The following is a 21,365-nucleotide window of genomic DNA, read 5'->3' as shown; positions in this document are numbered from 1 at the left end:
ATATATATATATACAAACACACACATTAGAGCTTGTATAATATATATATTTCATGTAATAAAATGTTGGATGAGGGCAAGTAGCCTGATTGGCATAGAAACATGCATCTCAGCGTGGTTCAAGGTTTGAGTCCTCTCTATATTAGATATTATTTTTTTTCTATTTATAAGCACACCTAACACAATACGTTCTTTATATATGTATATATATTTTTTCGTTGATTTGAAAAGCGGATGAGGGCTAATAGCCCGATTGCACATGCTCCCAAGCATAAGGTAGAGGGTTCAGGGTTCGAATATTTCCTTTGCCCTTTTTTTTATTTATGATTCTTTATAATTCTTTTCATTAAAAAATATAATATTAAACTGTAATAATTAGCAGTATTTTTAAACCCTAATTAACACTTTTCCTTAAAATTATAATATAACAAATGTTTAGATTTAAAATTATAAGATATATATATAAATTATTTACTTATATACATCTAGTTTTATAGTATTAACATCACTTCACTACTATTAAAATAATCACCTATACAACGATCAATAGTTAAATCAGCACTATCGCTATAATCACCACGTATACAATATTACCACCATTATTATCATTAAATCATTATTTTTAATTTAAATATAGAGGGAGATGGTCAAAGATATTTAAAGAATGATAGAAATAAAATGAATTATATATAGAGATATTAAGATTATCATATATATATATAAAGATAAATAGAGGGAGAGAGAGATAAAGATGTGGAGAGAGATATATAAAAATGCATAAATCAATATATGTGTTGATTTCAAAATCAACATATGTGTTGATTTCAAAATCAACACATATATTGATTTATATATTTTTACATATCATATATATAAAGATAAATAGAGGGAGAGAGATGTAACACCCCAAATTTTATTATTTATGAGTATTTTTGATATTTTAATTTTATTTAAATTTTAGGAATTTTTTTGAGATTTTTCGGATTTTAAAAATCGGGTTCGATTTTCCGAAAATATAAACTTTGATGATTTTTAAAAATTAATTTAAAGAACACGTGTCAAAACTACAAATATATTTGTATTCTACGTATTTTTACGAGTTTCACGGAATTTTTTGAATTTTGACCTCGTTTTCGGTCAGGCGAGTAAAAATTTAAAATTTTGTATTCCGAATCGAACGCCGACCGAATCGACCGGATCGGACCGATCGAATTGAACCGGCTCCCTTTCCTTTTTCTTCTCCCGCGCGCGTCGTCCCTCTCTTTTCTCTTTCTTTTCTCTCTCCTCCTCCTCGCTGCGTCGCGCTCCGATTTCTCGGCCAAATTCGGCCGATCCGCCACCGATTGGACCTGGTCTTGTGTCTAAAATCATCTACTCGTGAGAGCTTTCCATAGACACCAAGAACGCGAAATCCATCGAGCGGTTTGTCAGATTTTTGCTCGGGAAGATTTTAGCCCATTTCGACTTTTGGGCTAGATTTCGAAAAGTGAATCCCACGAGAAAATCGAGGCCACCAGCACGCTCCATTCGTCGAGAGCTTCGCAACGACATAAATTTCGAATTTTTCCGACACCGTTTTTCGGTGGGTCCCACGGAACTTCGCAGTGTAATTTCGAGCATTAAATGAGCTTAGAAAATTCTGAAAAATTTATGTGCTAACCCCCTTGTTATGGGCTTCGTGTAGGTATCCTCGATTCGCGGAAATTGACGATTGACCGGATGCGCAAATTTGGGCGAACGGACCGTGGCCAGGAAAAGTCTCCGAATTGGGCCGAGGTTTTGGCTAGCCCCCCATTGTCAGACGTCCCGAGCGCGTCCCCGAAGTCGGAATCGGCAAAGGTAAACCCGAACCTAGTTTTTACATAATTTTCTAGTGCTTAAATAGGATTAAAAATCCGTAAAATATTCGTGGTAGCTTAGAAAATTGTGATTCTTTTTGCAATAGCTTAGTAATATTGCTAAGGACCATGAGGCAAAGTTTTAGAATTTTTAGAGTGATTTGGGCTTTTTGCAAAAATGGTCAATTATAGGGACTAAATTGAAATTTTACATATTGTGATGGATGATTGATTTGATGGGCCCAGGAGGGGCTGTGTGATGTGATTGAGTTGTGGATATATGGATTGTGAGTATAGAAGTGTATTTTGAGCCCTTTTGCAGGTTGGGTATGTCCTAGGTATAGGGGAGACTCTGCCGGATTTTCGGCACGACTTAGGACGTATTGGTATTTTTCTTTGTTTGTATTGAGTCAGATTTATTAAATGATTGTAATAAAATTATCGTGTGGCCGGATGACCTTCTTCCTCCGCCACCGCCATACGAATTGTCGTCAAGTGCGTGAGTAAAATATTAATTTTAATTATAATTTCGATATTATTATATGTTCAGCATGCCCATGCATCACTTATATGCATATATTTATGTAGTTAAACTCTAGGCACGATTTATGTTGCATTCATAACTGTTGATGTACCATGGATGTTGTTGTGGTAATTTGGAGCAGTGTGCGTGCGTTGGCGTGCGTGTGATGTGGTGTGGACTATGGATAGGACGGGGTAGTCACGGCTTGAGTAATTCGCTGGGACCCTCGATTTGGTTATTAAGTGGAAGTCTGAGCTGAGTAATTCGGCACCGGGTTGGATTTAAGAGAGGCGTATAGGATCGGCTCCCATATGTTATGATTGATACTACAGGTGTGTGAGTGCTCCAAATTACCTTTTGATGTTATGATGTGAAAATGTTGTTTATGTTGCATTTCACTCTCAGGTGCATTAGTTGAGATAGTTATAGAGATTATAGTTAAGATTGATATTTTACTCTACGAGTCGACGCTCACTCTGTTCAAAAATTTTTACAGCCACAGGAGGATATTTTGTTCGGATTAACTTTGCCTTTTTACCTCATGATTGTTTATCAATATTGTGTAATTTTAATTACTCCTAGAATTTCCGCATGTGTTAGCAGTAATTATTTGAAATTGGTCTGTAATATTATATTCATGTTGGACCTGTAAACTTAATATTTTAAGTCTGTTTGATGGATTGGAGGAGGGAGCTGAGCTCCCATTTATTATTATGTTGATGAGTATGTGGAGGGTGAGCTGAGCTCCCCAATTGACTATATATTGTGTTTACAGGTCGGGTGAGTCGAAAACTCCCCGTTGGTAAGTCCATTTTATTGCCGGACTCTGTCCGTTTGTTTTCTTGATATTGGGCCCAAATGGGCCTTAGAGTTGGGTTAATGAACAGTTAGGCTTACTACGGGCCTCGGGGGCTTTAGGCTGGCCCAGGTCCTAGTGCCGGTCCGGCCCATAGGTTGGGTCGTGACAAGAGAGATAAAGATGTGGAGATAAATATATAGAAATGTATAAATCAATATGTGTTAATTTATTGATTTATGTATTTCTATATATCTCTCTCCACTTCTTTATCTCTCTCTCTCTATTTATTTTTATATATATGATAATCTTAATATATCTATCTATAACTCATTTTATTTCTATCATTCTCTAAATATTTTTTACTATCCCCCTCTATATTTAAATTAAAAGCAATGATTTAATGATGATAATGGTGATAATATTGTACACGTGGTGCTTATAGCGGTGGTGCTGATTTAACTATTGATAGTTGTATATGTGACTATTCTAATAGTAGTGAAGTATTATTAATACTATAAAAATAGGTGTATATAAGTAAATGATTTATATATCTTATAATTTTAAATTTAAATATTTGTTATATTATAATTTTAAGGATATGTTAATTAGGGTTTAAAAATACTTCAAATTATTATAGTTTAATATTATATTTTTTAATGAAAAGAATTATAAAGAATCACAAAAGAGAAAAAAAAAAAAAAAAGGGACAAATGAAGGGATCGAATCCTAAACCCTCTACCTTATGCTTGAGAGCATGTACCAATCAGACTATTAGCTTTTATCCAATAAATTTTTGTATACACATACACAAGAGTTATTTCAAAATTAACACATATTGATTTATATATTTCTATATATCTCTCTCCCTCTATTTATTTTTATATATATGATAATCTTAATATCTCCGTCTATAGCTCTTTTTATTTCTATTATTCTCTAAATATCTTTAACTAGCTCCCTCTATATTTAAATTAAAAACAATAATTTAGTGATGATAATCGTGGTAATATTGTACACGTGGTGATTGTAGCAGTGATGTTGATTTAACGATTGATCGTTGTATAGGTGATTATTCTAATAGTAGTGAAGTAGTGTTAATACTGTAAAATTAGGTATATATAAATAAATGATTTATATATATCTTATAATTTTAAATCTAAAAATTTGTTATATTATAATTTTAAGAAAAAATGTTAATTAGGATTTAAAAATACTTACAATCATCATAATTTAATATTATATTTTGGAATGAAAATAATTATAAAGAATCACAGAAGAAAAAAAAAAGGGACAAATGGAGGGATCGAACCCTAAAACCTCTATCTTATGCTTGGGAGCATGTGCCAATCAGACTATTAGACCTCATCCACTTTTTAAATCAACGAATATATATATATATATATATATATATATAAAGAATGTATTGTGTTAGGTGCACTTATAAATGAAAAAAAAAAGACATTTGACATAAGGAGGGCTCAAACTCTGAACCACAATGCGTATTTCTATACCAATCGGGCTACTTACCCTCATTTAACATTTTATTGTATGAAATATATATATTATACAAGTTCTAATGTGTATATATATTATTTTTTTCAAAAACATAAATTTTATTTATCAAAATTATATATCATGTCCAGTAATATTTATTTTTACATTTATATCTAATTCTTCTCTGTAATCTAATTCATTATGCTAGCTCATCACTGTTGCATGTAGTAGTTCATATGTGCATGCATTAATGCAATAGACACTCTTTTCGAATCATCAGTTCTTGAATGGTATATAGAGCTGCAAGCAATAATAGCTTATTACATACATATTTTTTTTGCATGAGCCATTAAATAAGCTACCTCATTAACTCTAAGCTTTGAAGTTACTTTTAAGTTATTTCTTCTCTTTCTTTTGAGAGTATGATAATAAAATTATATACATTAATATCATTTAAGCTAGCTCAAATTGAACTATTTAACAGTGCTTAAAAGATTTTACATGATTTAACAGACATTTCCATCCATGAGCAGGGATTGAAGCTACTTTTGATGCACTTCAAGATAGTTGAGCCAAGGCAGGGCTCCTCAAAAGAAGAGAGATGGAGTTGTTATTGTTGCAATGACTTTACTGAATATTACTCCAATCCAATTCGAGTGTGAAAAATTACATACTTAAAACAAAAAGAAAAAGAGAGAAAAAAAAAAAAAATCTTCATTGCTACAGTTTCTGGTTTCCACAAGATTCTGGAGGTTGAACTACCTTTTCATTCTTCTTGTCATATTCTCGTTTCAATTCTTCCAATCGCTTGGAGACCTGATTGTTAATGTAAACACATTTAAATCAATCATGTAATATTACAGACAAATGACTGAAATTCATGTGCTTGAAAGCTTATATGGACTACAATACTAGGAGCACATATTTAAGTGGCGGATTCATGCAGTCATCAAATTTTTTATTTAATAATATTTTTTTTATTTAATTAAAATTTAATTTAATTTTAAATTAAAAAAAATAATTTTTATAATAAAAATTATAATATACAATTTTAATTATTATACTATTATTTATTAAAATAATATTTATATTTTACTTAAGATATAAAATAAAATAATTAAAAAATTAAAAATAAAAATAAAATTAGACGCTATCCAGATTTTTCATTTTAATTTTTAATTATTTTATTATAATAACATTTTATATTTTAATTTTTTTATTTAATTAAAATTTAATTTAATTTTAAATTAAAAAATAATTTATTTTAATAAAAATATTATAATATAAAATATTAATTATTATAATATTAATTATTAAAATAATATTTATATTTTATTTAAAATATAAAAATAAAATAATTAAAAAATTAAGAATGATTCAGAACTGAAGCTTCCATGGTATCAACTTCATTTTTGCAATATGGGAAATAGAGAATTCATGGCATTTGTTATACCTCCTGCAAATTTTTTCACTTCTTAAATTTATTGGAGAAATAAAAATTGCATTTGTAAGTCACAAAATCTACTAGTGAGAATGTACAATTTTCTGTGTGATAATATTAGCTGAGATGATGAATGAATTTGCAGCTTTTGTTTAATCCTAGTGGAATGATGATTTTCTCGCAATGCACTTGCTTTCTTTGCTTTTTGTTCATCTCTTATCTATTAATGTCATCACAGGAAAGTCTTTGCCCATTATCGAATCAGCATCCAACAAAATTGGCAGCCATTCCAAGCTAAAATTTGCCCATTTATACAAGCATTGTTGCTTCCCTGACATGAATACTGCAGTAGGTGAGAGGTTGGTTTAGGAAGCTGGTCCAAGCCCATGGAATAAAATGAAAAGTATCTTGTGAGCTCTGAAGAGAGTCAACATATGCAATTTTACCCCTATTTCATAGAGTGGCCGTTTCGTCCCATGCCCATGGAATATAATTGTAAAAGTCAATGCAAGAAAATTTTCAATGCAGAATTAAACGATTCCAAGTTGTACCAGAAGCCATATAATCTGCTGAAAATTCATAATATGTATGCGTCTATTTGCTTAATAAATTGGAAGTTGAAATGTGCGTGCTCATGTACCCGGTTACATGGCTGATAGGTAGCCATACGTATCTGTAGCAGATGAATTCCATTCATCAATACAGCTCTGATGGCTTAGCTTTAACTCTTTGCTTGTGATGGTGTTCATTAATTTTGATTTCTTGATACAATGAAACATCAACTATCAGTTGATCAACTTGAAACTTTATTGCTCAAATGGTAAAAGGTTGAGTTGGATGTGCTTAAAACTCGATCAAATTTGTGACAAACCTGACTTTCAATTGAAATGGAATTGCAGGAATTCATTTCCTGCTTCAATGTTAGGCAGGAATTAGGAAAAAATTGAACCAATACGAATTTGCTTTTAAGGCAACCGTGGAAAAGAAATATGCAAATAATCATTGTGGATTTTCTTATTTGAATGAAGAGAAAATTTTGGAGGTGCTGTGGATGAGCGTAGATGTTGGAATTTTCCATTGCATAAAGTCTAAGCGAAAAAGAATGTGGAAGCTGAACAAGTGATGGGAATTTTCCCATTCCTTGGGCAGAAACCTTCCATGAATGTTCCATTCGCTTTAGTGAGTTTGATGGCATTTTATTTTTAGAAAGGCACCTTTGTGATTGTCAACTCAACTGCTCCAACGCATGCTGCTGGATGTTCCTCTTTTTTATCATTTCTCTTCTGCTATAATTTTATTTTACCTTATTTTCGCCTGCCTTCTTTTCCTTCCGACTTCAACTTGTCTTCCTGAGAATCCAACGTCGGCCAACTTGTCTGCATTAATAACTTTGTTGGAATATTACTTATTGAATATGTTCAATTTAATTTATTTTTTTATTTTTGAGTTAAATTAGTCGCTTAAATTTTTATTAAAATTTAAATTGGCCCAAAATTGATATGTGTGAGATCTGCTTGAGTTTTTTTTTTTGTTTATTCTAATTTATATTTTTTATCATAATGAATTTTAATTTAAATTTTGAATAATTATATAAAAAATAAAATATAAATTTTTTTATATTTTGATTTTCATTAATTATAATTATATTATTTTTCATTTTTCTAATTTAGCTAATCATATGAAAATATAAAAATAATATTTTCTATATTTAATTTTAGTTTATTATATTTAATTTTAAATTTTCTAATTTTAATTTTAATTTTAATTAATTATATGAAAGTTTGAAAATATTATCTATTATTTAATTTTAACTAAATATTTGAACAAATAATATTTTTTACATTTTTAATTTTAGTTAATTATCAATAATTATAATTTTTTTAATTTTAATTAGTTATATGAAATATAAATATAATATTTTTATGTTTTTAATTTTAATTATTTATAATTATAATAAATTTGGGTTTCAAATTTAATTTTGATTTTATTAATTTATTTAATTATAAAAGAATATAAAAATAATATTTTATTTTTATTTAATTAGTTATTTTTAAATAATATTTTATTTTTAAAAATAAAAAATTATTAAATATTTATTTTAATATGTGTATCTCATTTTTAAAAAGCTGAACTATGAAAACTTCAAAGATTAATTTAATTCAAAAATTAAAAATATACTAAATTAAATATACCGAATGGTATAAAATATAAAGTTAATAGTATCACACGATTTGGTATAATTTTGCATCATTGATTCTATGAAATTAATAATTATATGATAGAATTTGTAAATATATTCTAAATTACTAAAAATGACAAAATTAGCAAAATTCTGCTAATTAAATAATTTCGTATTGATTTTTTCCAAATACAATGTTATATTTTCGAACGCGAACAATCTTATGTTCATTATTTTAAAGTAGATAGAATCGCAAATTTACATCCTCATATTCAAATGAACCAACCTTCGTTAAACGCCACATCTTCATATTCTGATGCACTCGTGCACATGCTAGCGAATGAAACTAGACCTGGTCTGTTATTCTGATCCTCGGTTGTTATTTTACATTACATGCGTTATAAACTTGCCTGAATTCAGTGCTAACCATACATCAGGATACTTACACCACCCACCCCCCCCCCCCCAAAAAAAAAATACAAGTATTAACACAAATTGCATTTATTTAGGATGCGGTGGAATACTAATTTGTAACATATATGCAAGATCTGCAATACCATCGCCAACACAAACATGTAATATCAAAAGAGCCCAGTCTAACAATAAATATAAAGTATACCAATGACTGCCCTCACAATCACACTTTATTTCAATTACACACCGAAATTAAGACAACATACCAAAAACAACTATTTTTCTTCAACTTCCTCGTCGTTCTCATCCTCGCTCCAACAACATTTCAGGATTGACCTTGGAGACGCACATCCTTTGCTTCTTACAAAACTCTCATAGATGATTGTTCCACCCTTCCCAAGATCTTCATGGTTCCTCCCTCCACTGCTATATCCCTTCACATCCAGAGCTAACTTCTTTCCCAGTTCATCGTGTAAAACTTCAGAATGCAATGCAATGGAGAACTCAGTTGGTTCAAAGCAAGCCAAAACCCTTTCAAGCAGCTGAGTCAAATTCATATCTTCAAAATTGTAACCCACAGCTTCAAAACTCGCATAACTGAAACCATCTTCTGGAGTGATGTGAATTGTAGAGATTGCATCCCCTTCAATGGCATTCATGGAGTAACCACATGGGTCAAAATCAAAATCACAGATATCAGATTGTGGGAGGATCTTCCTAATACCAGATTCCTCAGTCATCACAGCAGCTGAACTGGATTGTGTTTTGTAGAAAACAGATGCTCGGTCCCTGTCCAAGCCAGTCATGCACATTTCAAGAGTGTGGGCACTGCGCAACTTGTACCCAACATCAACAGAAGCAGAGTATACATGCCATTTTTGGGTTTTGTCAGGACTACCCATCACATATGCTATGCTATCCAAACCAAGTTTGCCAAAATGGCCATCAAGAACAGCTACTTCCTCAGAGAAGCAACGATGTGGAAATGACTGAGCCCCAGGAAATTTGAAGCTCCCACGAGTATACCTCACAGAACATACAGTGAGTGAAAGAGTATCAGCCAATTTCAGAATTGCTGGGATTGAAAGAAGCAATTTGGTAGTCCCACAAGTTTTAATGATAACTTTGTAAGGGTACACAAAGAGACTAGATTCTGAAAGAACATAGGAATCAATGTGATTATTTGAAAGCGAATCAACAATGGTGCATTCAGCTGGTTTGAGAATCTCATCTAATTGAGATTTGGACAGAGAGCGGAGGCCCATCCCTCCAGGATCAGCAAAGAAACTAGGCTCAGAAAAGGACAATTCAAGCCTCTTTTCATAGCCTTCAAATCCAATAGCAGATATAGGCAAGGCCATCTTGCCTCAAAGGAAAAAAAATAACACTTCTCACGAACAAGTACGAAGGAACGAGCGAATCAGAAAAGAAATGCAGACTAAAGACAATGGCAAAATAAGAGAGAGCTACTAGGGGCTAAGTCAACAATTAGAAGATCTCAGGATGGCTTTCGCACGCACTGCACAAACAAAAAATGATGCAAAATTAGGAAGTGAGTTACATGACATGATGACAAAAAACAGATGGGGGTAAAAATAAGATTAAAATCAAACTCACGTTAGAGTAAGCAGCAGTTCGGAACTTCTTGATTCCACCATGGGGCCGAACGTCTTCAATGCTGTAACCAAGGGGAGCTTCATAAAATAAGGATTTACTACTGCTAGACTTCTTCTTGCCACCTTTGGACTCCATTAGATCATTCAGTCTTTGCCTGTCAGAACACCAAGTACAGCAATCAGCATGATATACAATGTTGCACATAGGCAGTAGAGGAGACTCTTCTATGACCATCGAACTAATACAGTAACAATGCTGTTTTGAAAGCAATACCTATTAATTTGAAATAGCTAGAAACGAAACAAGGCAAAAATTTGAAGCGAGTGCATAGCTCAATCATACAAACGAAAGGAGGTCTTTCTGATAAGAGCAGTGTAAAAAGAGAGTTTTTATCCAAACTACAAAGGCCAAGGATTACAGGAACAAAATAAATAAAAAGCAACTGCTTAACTACATTAAAAAAATATATCTTAGGTTTACTTCCGTTTCATTTTTTTAAATGATACCAAGAAAAAAAAAAAAAGATATCAATCACCTATATCATGATTAGTTAAAAGGGTTTTGGAAACAAAGAAAAACAAATCCATGAAAAATTACAAAGACTAAGGGGTTTGTAGGAATGTAGGATGGCTGTTCAACAGATTCACCACAAGGACTCGTTACCATCACAAAGACCAATTAACTAAAGAAAAAAAAAAGAATAGAATATGAATTTAGAACTCTAAACATTAGCTTCCATTAAAAAGAATGAATTGGTGTTAAATCCCACATCGGTTGAGTATTAGAGAAAAATATTTCATATTTGTTCGTGGAGTTAGGCCTGTCAATTTTATCATGTTACTCGAAAAAAACAAACCATACATTCATCGTAATTAATCCTTACAATAAAAAAGATAAAATAAACAATTAATCCAAACAACAATTACGTATGGAAATACAAATAAATACATGAAAACCAGCAATAAAACACGTACCAATATGAAAATATTCCAATCTGATAACCCTAGCTCTTCTAAAAACCTTTCTTTTGTGAATCTCCAATGAAATCAAACCCTAGAAACCAAATCCACAACAAAAAAAATTTTTAACCAAAAAAAAAAAACTCAAATCGACATAAAACACAAAAGAAGAACTAATATAAATTACCGATTGAAAAACAGGAAAACAGAGCGATGAAGATACCGATATTCTAACAGCTAGAGGCAAAATAAATCCCTATAAAGTCGAGGAATAGAAGAGAGAATCGTATAAGATATCAGCTGGCTTTTGTGATTATCGAAGGGTCTCCTTTCTGGTGACTTGTGAGGTGGTCTCGAGATGACTCTGGAGGGTGATTTATATAGGGGATGAAAGTGCGCGCAGAAGAAGCTGTAAAATTGCCCTGGATTATGTAGATAATTACAGTCGCACCCCTGCTATTAACGGTAGTTTTTTTTTTCCTCAAATAATAATTAGTTGCTGAGCGCGTATTTGGAATGACAAAACTGCCCTTAATGCATTGGCGCCAGGATACAATTATGAAAGCGACATGAGGGTAGTTTGGACATTTTGGTGATCGCCACCACTCATTCTTGTCTTGTAATTTGATTACGCCGCCGGATTCGGAAGGGCCAATTAATGTGAAATAAATATTCAATGAGTCCAAGTTGGCAACGTCTTAGCTGTGTTGGTTCTATAAATAGGCATGGTACTGAATTTAAGCCTATTCATGCATTTTTCTCGTTTTTTTTTTTTTAATAATTTATATGCATACAAAATTTTAAACTTATTGTATAAAAGATAAAAAAAATGGTAACTGTCCCTTAAATTTACATCTCATCTTGTTTAATAATGATAGTTATCTTAATAATTATAAATTATTTTATTAGTTATTAATTATTAAGTATTAATAATTTATATAATAATTTTAAAATAAAAGTATTTGATAAAAATAATTATTATATTAATTATTAAACATAAAATTAATAATATCATCTTATTAATTATAGTTAAAAATTAATTTAAATTATAAAATTGATAAAAATTGATTTTTCATAAATTATTCTTTCAACTTCTAAATGTTGATATAAATATTATATCATAAAATAATATAAATAATAAAAATATTAAACACTACCTTAAAAATTATTACCGACCCATACACTTTTTATACTTTAATGGCTATTAGTTAAATTCATAAATTATTTCCCTTTTAACATGGGAATGCAAATTATGATTCATATATTCTTTTCCATATATAAGATACAAGATATTTTCATTATTATTATAAATAATTATTTTTTATAAATTAATTAATTATTCACATTTAAATTTTAATTTTATATCTATTAATTTTTCATTTATTTATAATTGCAAAAATCTCATGATTCATATTTTTATTTTTCTTTTACATTATAGTCTTTTCAATTAATTTCTAAAATGTTCTCTCCTTTCTTTTTAAACTTTATTTCTTTTATACTTTATTTTTTCTAAAAATTGTAAATTATGATTTTGTAAGATCACCTTTTCTTTTAAAAATGCATGGATAATTTATTATTTTAAGATAATAATCATGATTAATTATAAACTCTATAAAAAAAAAATTTGCTTAGCATCTAATAGTATTAAAAAATGGCCACGAATATATTGACTAATTAGTTGTTAAGGTGAAAAAAAGAAAAAAAAACAAATATTTTATAGAAATAATTAAGCCAAATAATTAAAATTACATTTAAAAATTGTGTTAAATTAGTTATTTTAGTTGTGGATAAATCAACCCTAATTCCAATTGCTTACTAAATGTCAAGCTAGTGCGAACGTAAAAGTTAAATTTTGATTTATATTATGAACCTTATTATTTAATTTTTATTTTAAATAATAAATAAATAAAATAGACTGAGATTTATATTATAGTTATTAAATTGACGGAATAGAAGACACCGCGGCCCTGGGATAAGAGGAGGGATGCCTGCCAGCCATGGGTTAATGGAGTAGTGGGCCCACCCAATTCACAAATACTGACAGTTGCAGTGTCCTTTCCCCTTTGCCACGCTTCTCTTGCGTGTATGCTTCGCCTGGAATCGTCACCCATGGAGAAAGAGATGTTCGCTGGTTCAGCACCTCCATTATTCCACTACAAGAAGAGGTTCTATTCAATTTTTTTTTTTTTTTTTGAAAAAAAGGAAAATGTTAATTATAGATAGGGTTTATCACATAATATATGAGCCGAATCATTTTATTGACGCTACTATCGATTTTTTTAAATATCATTCCTTTCATTTGATTCAGCAAATAACATAAAAAGGAAGAGGAGAATATAATAATTATTCTTATTTTTCTTATTTTGAATATGAAGAAAATTATGAAAACATTATTTTATGATTTCATATTTTTATATATATATATATGAAATGGAAATATAAATAGAAATAAATAATTATTTGATTGATTGGAGCCGAATCAATGTGTAATAGACGATCCCATTGCGCAGGCACGCATGAAACTCGTTTAATTTGTGAGCAATGCTCGCTGAATGGAAAACAAGCAGTTTCAGGTTCAATCAATAAGAATAAGATGCTTTCATTACAAATAATATTAATATTTATGTTAATGTTTTTGCGTCCATGTGCTTCAACATGTGATTATTTACTGTCTTAACTACACAATTAGAGATATTCTTCCTTTCTAATTATCTATGGCCATCGTTATTATTAACCATCCTTTGGGAAATTATTTGGGTGGTATTTAGATTAGAGGTTTAAGATAGCTGATGAAAATTTCATATTCTATCACCTATCTACTAACAAAAAATTACCAATTTTATTTAATAATTAAATCAAATAAGCCCAGACACCCAATGTAAATTTTCCATCACTCACAGTAATGTAAATTTTACTTTTCATAATTAATAATAATAATAAAATATTTTATGGGCTTATAGTATAGCGCATCAGTGTATATTATGATTTGCCCGATCCTCTGCTTTAATTCTTGTTTGAATGTTCACATAAATGCACAAACACCTCAAATCGCCTTGCCTTTATTTATTTATTTATTTTTTAAAAAGAGTCCATTTAATAACTCAAGAGTCAGAGTTCAGATAACCTTCGCAACTTATAATAAGCAACGCAAATCAGAAACGTCTCTCCCACCCCTTCTACCTTGTTAGCACCAAATACATGGAGGATAAGAATGCCACAACATCACTGGCACAGTCTTCATGAGCTGGATTGCACGACAAACCATGTCATCAGTGGCGCAGTCTTCATGAGCTGGATTGCACGACAAACTTCTATTAACCCACTCTCCATTTGCTGGGGACAGAAAGCTATATGTTTAATATTAAATTAGCTAGAGAACCTGAGCAGAGATTCACAACAAACAATTTCATGTACTATTATTGCAAACTACAAGACTTGTATACAATTTCTGTTTGAAAAAAAAGAACATTTAAAAACAAGGCAGTCTAGTCATCATGAACGTCGCTGAGTGGCTTTCCTTCGCAGTAACACCTGAAATCGAGGCAGTCTAGTCACCCTACTTTTTTTCTTATAAAAGATTTTACATGATTTAACAGACATTTCCATCCATGAGCAGGGATTGAAGCTACTTTTGATGCACTTCAAGATAGTTGAGCCAAGGCAGGGCTCCTCAAAAGAAGAGAGATGGAGTTGTTATTGTTGCAATGACTTTACTGAATATTACTCCAATCCAATTCGAGTGTGAAAAATTACATACTTAAAACAAAAAGAATAAGAGAGAGAAAAAAAAAAAATCTTCATTGCTACAGTTTCTGGTTTCCACTAGATTCTGGAGGTTGAACTACCTTTTCATTCTTCTTGTCATATTCTCGTTTCAATTCTTCCAGTCGCTTGGAGACCTGATTGTTAATGTAAACACATTTAAATCAATCATGTAATTATTACAGACAAATGACTGAAATTCATGTGCTTAAAAGCTTATATGGACTACAATACTAGGAGCACATATTTAAGTGGCGGATTCATGGAATCATCAAATTTTTTATTTAATAATAAATTTTTTTTATTTAATAATAAATTTTTTTATTTAATTAAAATTTAATTTAATTTTAAATTAAAAAATAATTTTTATAATAAAAAATTATAATATACAATTTTAATTATTATACTATTATTTATTAAAATAATATTTATATTTTATTTAAAATATAAAATAAAATAATTAAAAAAATGAAAATAAAAATAAAATCTAGTCGCTATCCAGGTTTTTTATTTTAATTTTTAATTATTTTATTATAATAACATTTTATATTTTATTTTTTTATTTAATTAAAATTTAATTTTAAATTAAAAAAATAATTTATTTTAATAAAAATATTATAATATATAATATTAATTATTATAATATTATTTATTAAAATAATATTTATATTTTATTTAAATTATAAAAATAAAATAATTAAAAAATTAAATAAAGCGTCTAACTTTTTATTTAATTTTTTTTAATTATTTTATTATAGTAATATTTTATATTTTAATTTTTTATTTAATTAAAAAATAATTTTTTTATAATAAAAATATTACAATATACAATATTAATTATTATAATATTATTTATTAAAATAATATTTATATTTTATTTAAAAAATAAAATAAAATATTAAAAAAAATTAAAACAAAAGCGAAACCCTACTATAAGTAGCGTCCAGTTTTTTTTTATTTTTAAAATTTAAACGCTATTTATAACAGTGTTCAGAGCTCAAAACACTTTTATAATTAGCGTCCTATCTTCTTTTCTTTCACATTAACATAATTCACCCCGTTTTGATAATTAATTTCAAACTCACCATTTCCTGATATATTTTTATTTTCAAACTCACAATTTTAGTAAAAAAACCCTTGAAAACAATTATAACCGATGAAACTTCTGGGGTCTATTAAAATTGTGATAATGTCTTTGGACACAAAGAAAGGTGTACAATAGCAGTCGGAGTTCCTGCACTTTTTTACTTGTTTGCTTGTTTAGTTAAGAGAGTTTAAGACTAGGGTCTCATCTCACCACACAAGACACAACAGTAGTAATGGTTCAGTCTATATAACGATTTATAATACCACAGAGACAACAAGAGAGAGAAAGAACCTTGAATGAGTAAGCAATTGGTAACAATGTTTCTGGATCCAATGCATCCTCAGGAAAGTTACGCAAAGCATGTATGAGTTTCTCGAAGGGTAATCTTACCTGATAACAAGTGAACATTCTCTATAAGAAGCACAGATACAGGTTATGTAAAATTTATACCAGGAGCAGAGAGAAGATGGTTGGCAATTCTCACCAAGTCATCATGGCAATATTTCAACAGAGCCAAACCCACTTTGAAAACAATTTTAACTCCCTGGCAACAAAGATGTTGTAAAGAAATATTACATTCCAAACCAATTTATGATGCTAATGAGAATAAAAGAAAGATACAATGTTACCAATCACTGACCTCATACAGAAACACATCCCAAATTCGAAGAGCCAAATGAAATGGAAAAGAGTAGGAGAAAACAGTTATAAACCACTGACTTGCATACATGCTCGGATTTATCATTTCTTGGGTGAAATGCTCTCCCAGCTTTGGCATATGCTCCTTCACCAAGTGATCAAACTGAAAAAGATATTGTTGTACAAGAGGCAGTCCCGCCTAAAGCAAAAATGTAACATATCAGGTCTCAGAACTGAAATCTATTTCATAATGCTCAAGAATAGCATACGAGGCTGCATGCTCTCGGGCTCTAGCTCAAATAATTAAGGGGTAGGAGCCAGGTCTTGCTTATAATTTTACCAATAAAAGGGGAAGAAATGGTAGATGAACATTTGACATACTAATCATGCTAGGCAGTTCAACAGTCACTAAGCAATTCCTTAGTACATTAAAGCGGTTATATTCCACTGAACAATTTGTAAATGGTAAACCTTTCTCTGTATAGAATACTCGGCCAGAGCTCAATACATCCAAAAAATCCCCAAAAAAATCTGTGAAGGTAAAACTATTTATGCTCCATCAAGGAGCCAGCTTAGGCAGGATTCCAACCAGATGATTTCCCTTTATTGATTTGTGCAATTATTAACCTTACACAACAATCCTATAAATACACAAGAAAAGCCAATTCAAAATGATCCATTTACAAAACAGGGGTTTGACTAATCCAACATTGAACTGTGATTGATACATATTTGACTATGGGACTTTAAAATAGAAAAAAAAAATTAAGGAAAAAAAAATCATGTAAGTTGATGCTGAATAGCACACGAACAATCCATCAAATGCTGAAGCCTTGGACTCAGATCACTTCACACTGACATAATTTTATTCTATTTACAAACATCTATGATTTGCAGAACATTATCATTATACAGCTGGTAAATCTGAAGATTAAACTGATTACAACCCAACGAGTGATAAGGAGATCTTTAAATAAATGAATTACCTGATATAAGCCTTGCATTGGAGCATGGACAGCTCCTTTCAGTAATGCAACCAACAACCAAAATGCATCCTCTTCACTCATATAGAGAAGCAATAAACCAACTAAAAAGCCCATTCCCTACATTTTTGAGGATTCAAATGTCATTCTTTCTTTAGTATCTTAAACAAAGCAAATATAGGACCAGTAAGACACAAGAGGCAGACCTGAACATATCCAACTTCTCTATCAAAGACTGAGTACGCCTTCAAAACATTGTAGAGGGACCTTTGACCAGGTCCATGTCTTTGCTGGAAGAAAACATGTGAAGGGAAGGTGCGAGAAATATCTCGAATTATATCCAGCTCTGATGTTGATGTCTCATATATGACTAATTGCTGAAATATGTGTGTATATATATATATATATATATATATATATATATATATATAGTTTTATCAGCAAAACACAGAAAAGCCCAGGTATTTGTGGGTGCACATGCACAACCACACAAAAGGAAAGGAGTACCAACGAAAAACAAAATGGTCAACAAATCATCCTACATTGAGAACAAGCATTCTTTTTTTTATCAATTTTAGCATATAAATGACACGCATGCCACCCATCCATCATCACAATCACAGCATTTTAGTCTATAGGAACTCAAGAATAAAAGTTAGATTTGCCATTTAAACAGACTTAAGAAGTAAGAATTAAAAAAGTGCAGAAGACCTTGTTAAGTGCATAGCATTCATAAAATACACAGGTTGATTCACTGTTACCAATAAAACCTAAAGTAGGATGTACAATATAACAACTCTGAGCTTTGTTCAGAAATAGAAGTTTAAAGACAATTATAACTACTAATCACAGAAATTCCAATTTCGAATACAGTGTCTCAAGTTGATGCCACTGATAACATATTTTTTTCTTATTGAATCTCTCAAATTTTACCTATTAATAACAACAAGCAAAATATTGATTTCAGACAAATATGTATGCATATGTATCTGTGTGTTAGAGAGATCATGAGAGAGAGAACTTTCCATTCTGGCAAAATATATATAAGAACATGTAATTAACTGCCAACTGGTTCCTCAAACAACAGCTGTACATGTTAATTTTTTCATGTTTATTATATTGAAATTTAACATGAGCAAGCACAATGAGACAACTTTAAATCCCTTGTAAGACAGGCTATTTATCAGGGAAGAAGATAATCTAAACATTAATATCGTGGAAATAGTGCTTTGGTAGATAAGCAGAGTTCAGATATTCAGCATGTTATCTTGATCATATACTCGTATTACGTAGATGTGACACACAAAAGCTAAGCCCTAGAACTTCAGCAACTGACTTCACTTGGCAAAGCTGCAATGCCCCATTCAGAAAGAGCCAGAGCATGTTTTATGACCTCGGTCTCAATCACATATTCACGTACACGTTTGAACAGTTGAACTGAAAATAGTAAACTAGGAATACCAAGCATCTGTGAATCAATCAAGATGGATTTCAATTATAAATTTTGGTCATCTGATAGTGGCGTGCTTTTTATCCCTATGGTGAATGAAATAGAGACAAGGAATGAGAATAAGAGATCTGATAAATATCTAAGAAATTAAACATAAACTCAGTTAAAGCCCAAAGATGATTCAAACAAAGCTCCTTGCAAATCAGAAACACCAATTCATCAGTTAATTTATCAATCAACTAATCCAGCCAAATCATTTTTTTTTAAAAAAAAAAAACCTCATAAACCCCAGGATTCATCAGCAAAAGGTCTCGACTTCCAGAGATCAACTGCCAAACAAGACCCCTTAAACAATCTGGAATTCCCTTCCTTGTACGTCTCTTAACCACATGAGATTTCCTCCTAACATAATGCTTCCAATCGCTTCCTCCAACTCCAATCATCTTCCTCCATTTCCTTACCCTTCTTTCCTCCCTGAAAAAATTTTATCCATAATAAATGATCATGACAAAAGTCTAATAGCACAGGAGAAAGTTCCATTCATGAAGGTGAAATCTTCATATTCATTCCAGCTGAAACATGCAAATGATTCACTGGGGAAAAAAACATCAAAAAGGTACACCTTTCAAATTCATAGGCTGACCTGCCCTTGGTTAAGCCTTCAGGAGAATTATTAAGCTCTTGCTTTAAAAAGCCAAATCTGTCCAATTTTTTTGGTGAAGGAAGTGGCCCTGGTTCATGGTCATCTATTCTTTGCTTTTCCATTCCAATTTCCACCAAGTCAAAGAAACTCCAATGTGCCACATGTCGAGGGATATAAGTCAGGTTTCCTTGACATGGTGATCATCTGGCCAATGCCAAAATCTGAAAAAGCCGCAAGGAGTGGGGAAAAACACCATGTTCATAATTCTACAATTAACATATTGATGTGGAAATTGAAAAACCAACTTCAAATACCTTATTAGTTACTAGAGTGTTGCAAAATCCAATTAAAAAATCAAAATTAGGCAAATCAGTTTATTAAAATGAAAACAAAGTGAGACTGCAACAACTGCAAATGTTAAAAGCTTATGACAAGTGCTCTTTTCTAACATGAAATTGTCCAGAGGACCAGAGTAATGTAAAGACCCAATTAACCACAAAGAACCCAGCACATTGATGTCAATTTATATTCAGTGAACATAAAGATGCAGCAATAGTATAGTTGTTTAAACATGACAGTAACGTTAAAGTTAACACATAACAAATAAAACTGCTATGACATAGATATTGCAATAGATAACAGCTACCCCGAGTATACAATGATCTGCATTCTTTAATCTAACACTCTGGAGTATGGACAAGAAGGTAAATTATATCCAAGAAACAAAACAAAGGGAAAAAAAAGGGGGGGAAATTGTCAGCACTCGCAAGAAAAATGGCCCCTACACACAGCTACAAGACAACATACTAAATGTTATCCGCTAAACAACAATTAATGGGACTTTCTTTCAAGCTTACGCGTAAAACCAAAACAATTTCTGAAATAACAAAATCAGACACAAAAATGCAAATTTCCCCACAAGACAAAACTATGTTAATATCAACACCAAATATTTCTTGGAAGACAGAGAAACGGAGCAAAGAGATAGGAATAACTGGTAATGAAACATGAAATAATCAACAGAGAATAAAAATTCAGGATTTTTTCCCCGCAGAAAACAGATGGGTAACCCCAAAAGAATTGATTACTTACCGGGTTAACACAAATGTAGAGAAGAAACCCAAAAATGAAAAACCCATGTATCAATAATGGCTATAAGTACTGATATTTGCAGAAAACAAACCTGGGTTTTGAGGAATTCAAGTCAGGGAATTACAAAAACTTCTGATGATGATCTAACTACCCAATTCTCTGTAAGAATACATACAAAAATCTATACAATTGAGAGAGAGCACAGAGTGAAAATCTAATAGAATCCAATATATAAGACTGGTAGTTTTCGCGCACCAATTGAAGCTTAGCGCGTGCATTGCAAGAGAAGTATATTGTCAATGGAAAACGAAAAAGGATACCAACGCAGGGAAACTGCCAACGACTTCTCGTTTCCACTTTCATCTTTGCTGTTCAAAACGGCAACCAAATGATGGGAAGTGGATCACACTGGTAACTTGGATTAATCGCTCTCAGTTTTTAATTCC

The 21,365-nt window shown here is 30.9% G+C and overlaps 2 protein-coding genes and 1 long non-coding RNA gene across 7 annotated transcripts; all 3 read right to left on the bottom strand.

The window, feature by feature from the left end:
* Positions 1–5,217: 5,217 nt before the first annotated feature.
* LOC110664606 (uncharacterized) lies at positions 5,218–21,338 on the bottom strand. 5 transcript variants are annotated; one of them, XM_058138824.1, is made up of 10 exons: positions 21,175–21,338; positions 21,011–21,078; positions 19,807–20,048; positions 19,463–19,658; positions 17,941–18,111; positions 17,738–17,854; positions 16,753–16,950; positions 16,597–16,656; positions 16,404–16,502; positions 5,218–5,469 (listed from the first exon to the last, which is right to left on the bottom strand). In XM_058138824.1, exons 3-10 carry the CDS (start codon positions 19,947–19,949, stop codon positions 5,374–5,376), a joined length of 1,080 nt encoding a protein of 359 aa, XP_057994807.1. In that variant the 5' UTR covers positions 19,950–20,048; positions 21,011–21,078; positions 21,175–21,338; the 3' UTR covers positions 5,218–5,373. The 5 variants fall into 5 exon arrangements, with proteins under 5 accessions (XP_057994807.1, XP_057994808.1, XP_057994809.1 ...); XM_058138825.1 differs by lacking the exon at positions 21,175–21,338 and having other exon boundaries at positions 19,828–20,048; positions 21,011–21,168; XM_058138826.1 differs by lacking the exons at positions 5,218–5,469; positions 21,175–21,338 and adding an exon at positions 14,295–14,554 and having other exon boundaries at positions 21,011–21,168.
* On the bottom strand, positions 8,759–10,200 carry LOC131174815 (S-adenosylmethionine decarboxylase proenzyme-like). Its single transcript, XM_058138823.1, has one exon. The coding sequence runs from the start codon at positions 10,046–10,048 to the stop codon at positions 8,963–8,965; it is 1,086 nt and encodes a 361-aa protein (XP_057994806.1). The 5' UTR covers positions 10,049–10,200; the 3' UTR covers positions 8,759–8,962.
* On the bottom strand, positions 10,572–11,872 carry LOC131174816 (uncharacterized). The gene is made up of 3 exons (XR_009145034.1): positions 11,451–11,872; positions 11,279–11,357; positions 10,572–10,664 (listed from the first exon to the last, which is right to left on the bottom strand). It is a non-coding gene; the product is annotated as an uncharacterized LOC131174816 (long non-coding RNA).
* Positions 21,339–21,365: the final 27 nt, after the last annotated feature.

This window comes from Hevea brasiliensis, chromosome 16, assembly GCF_030052815.1.
Source record: "Hevea brasiliensis isolate MT/VB/25A 57/8 chromosome 16, ASM3005281v1, whole genome shotgun sequence".
Classification (NCBI taxonomy): Eukaryota; Viridiplantae; Streptophyta; class Magnoliopsida; order Malpighiales; family Euphorbiaceae; genus Hevea; species Hevea brasiliensis.
This window is presented reverse-complemented; position numbering and strand designations above follow the sequence as displayed.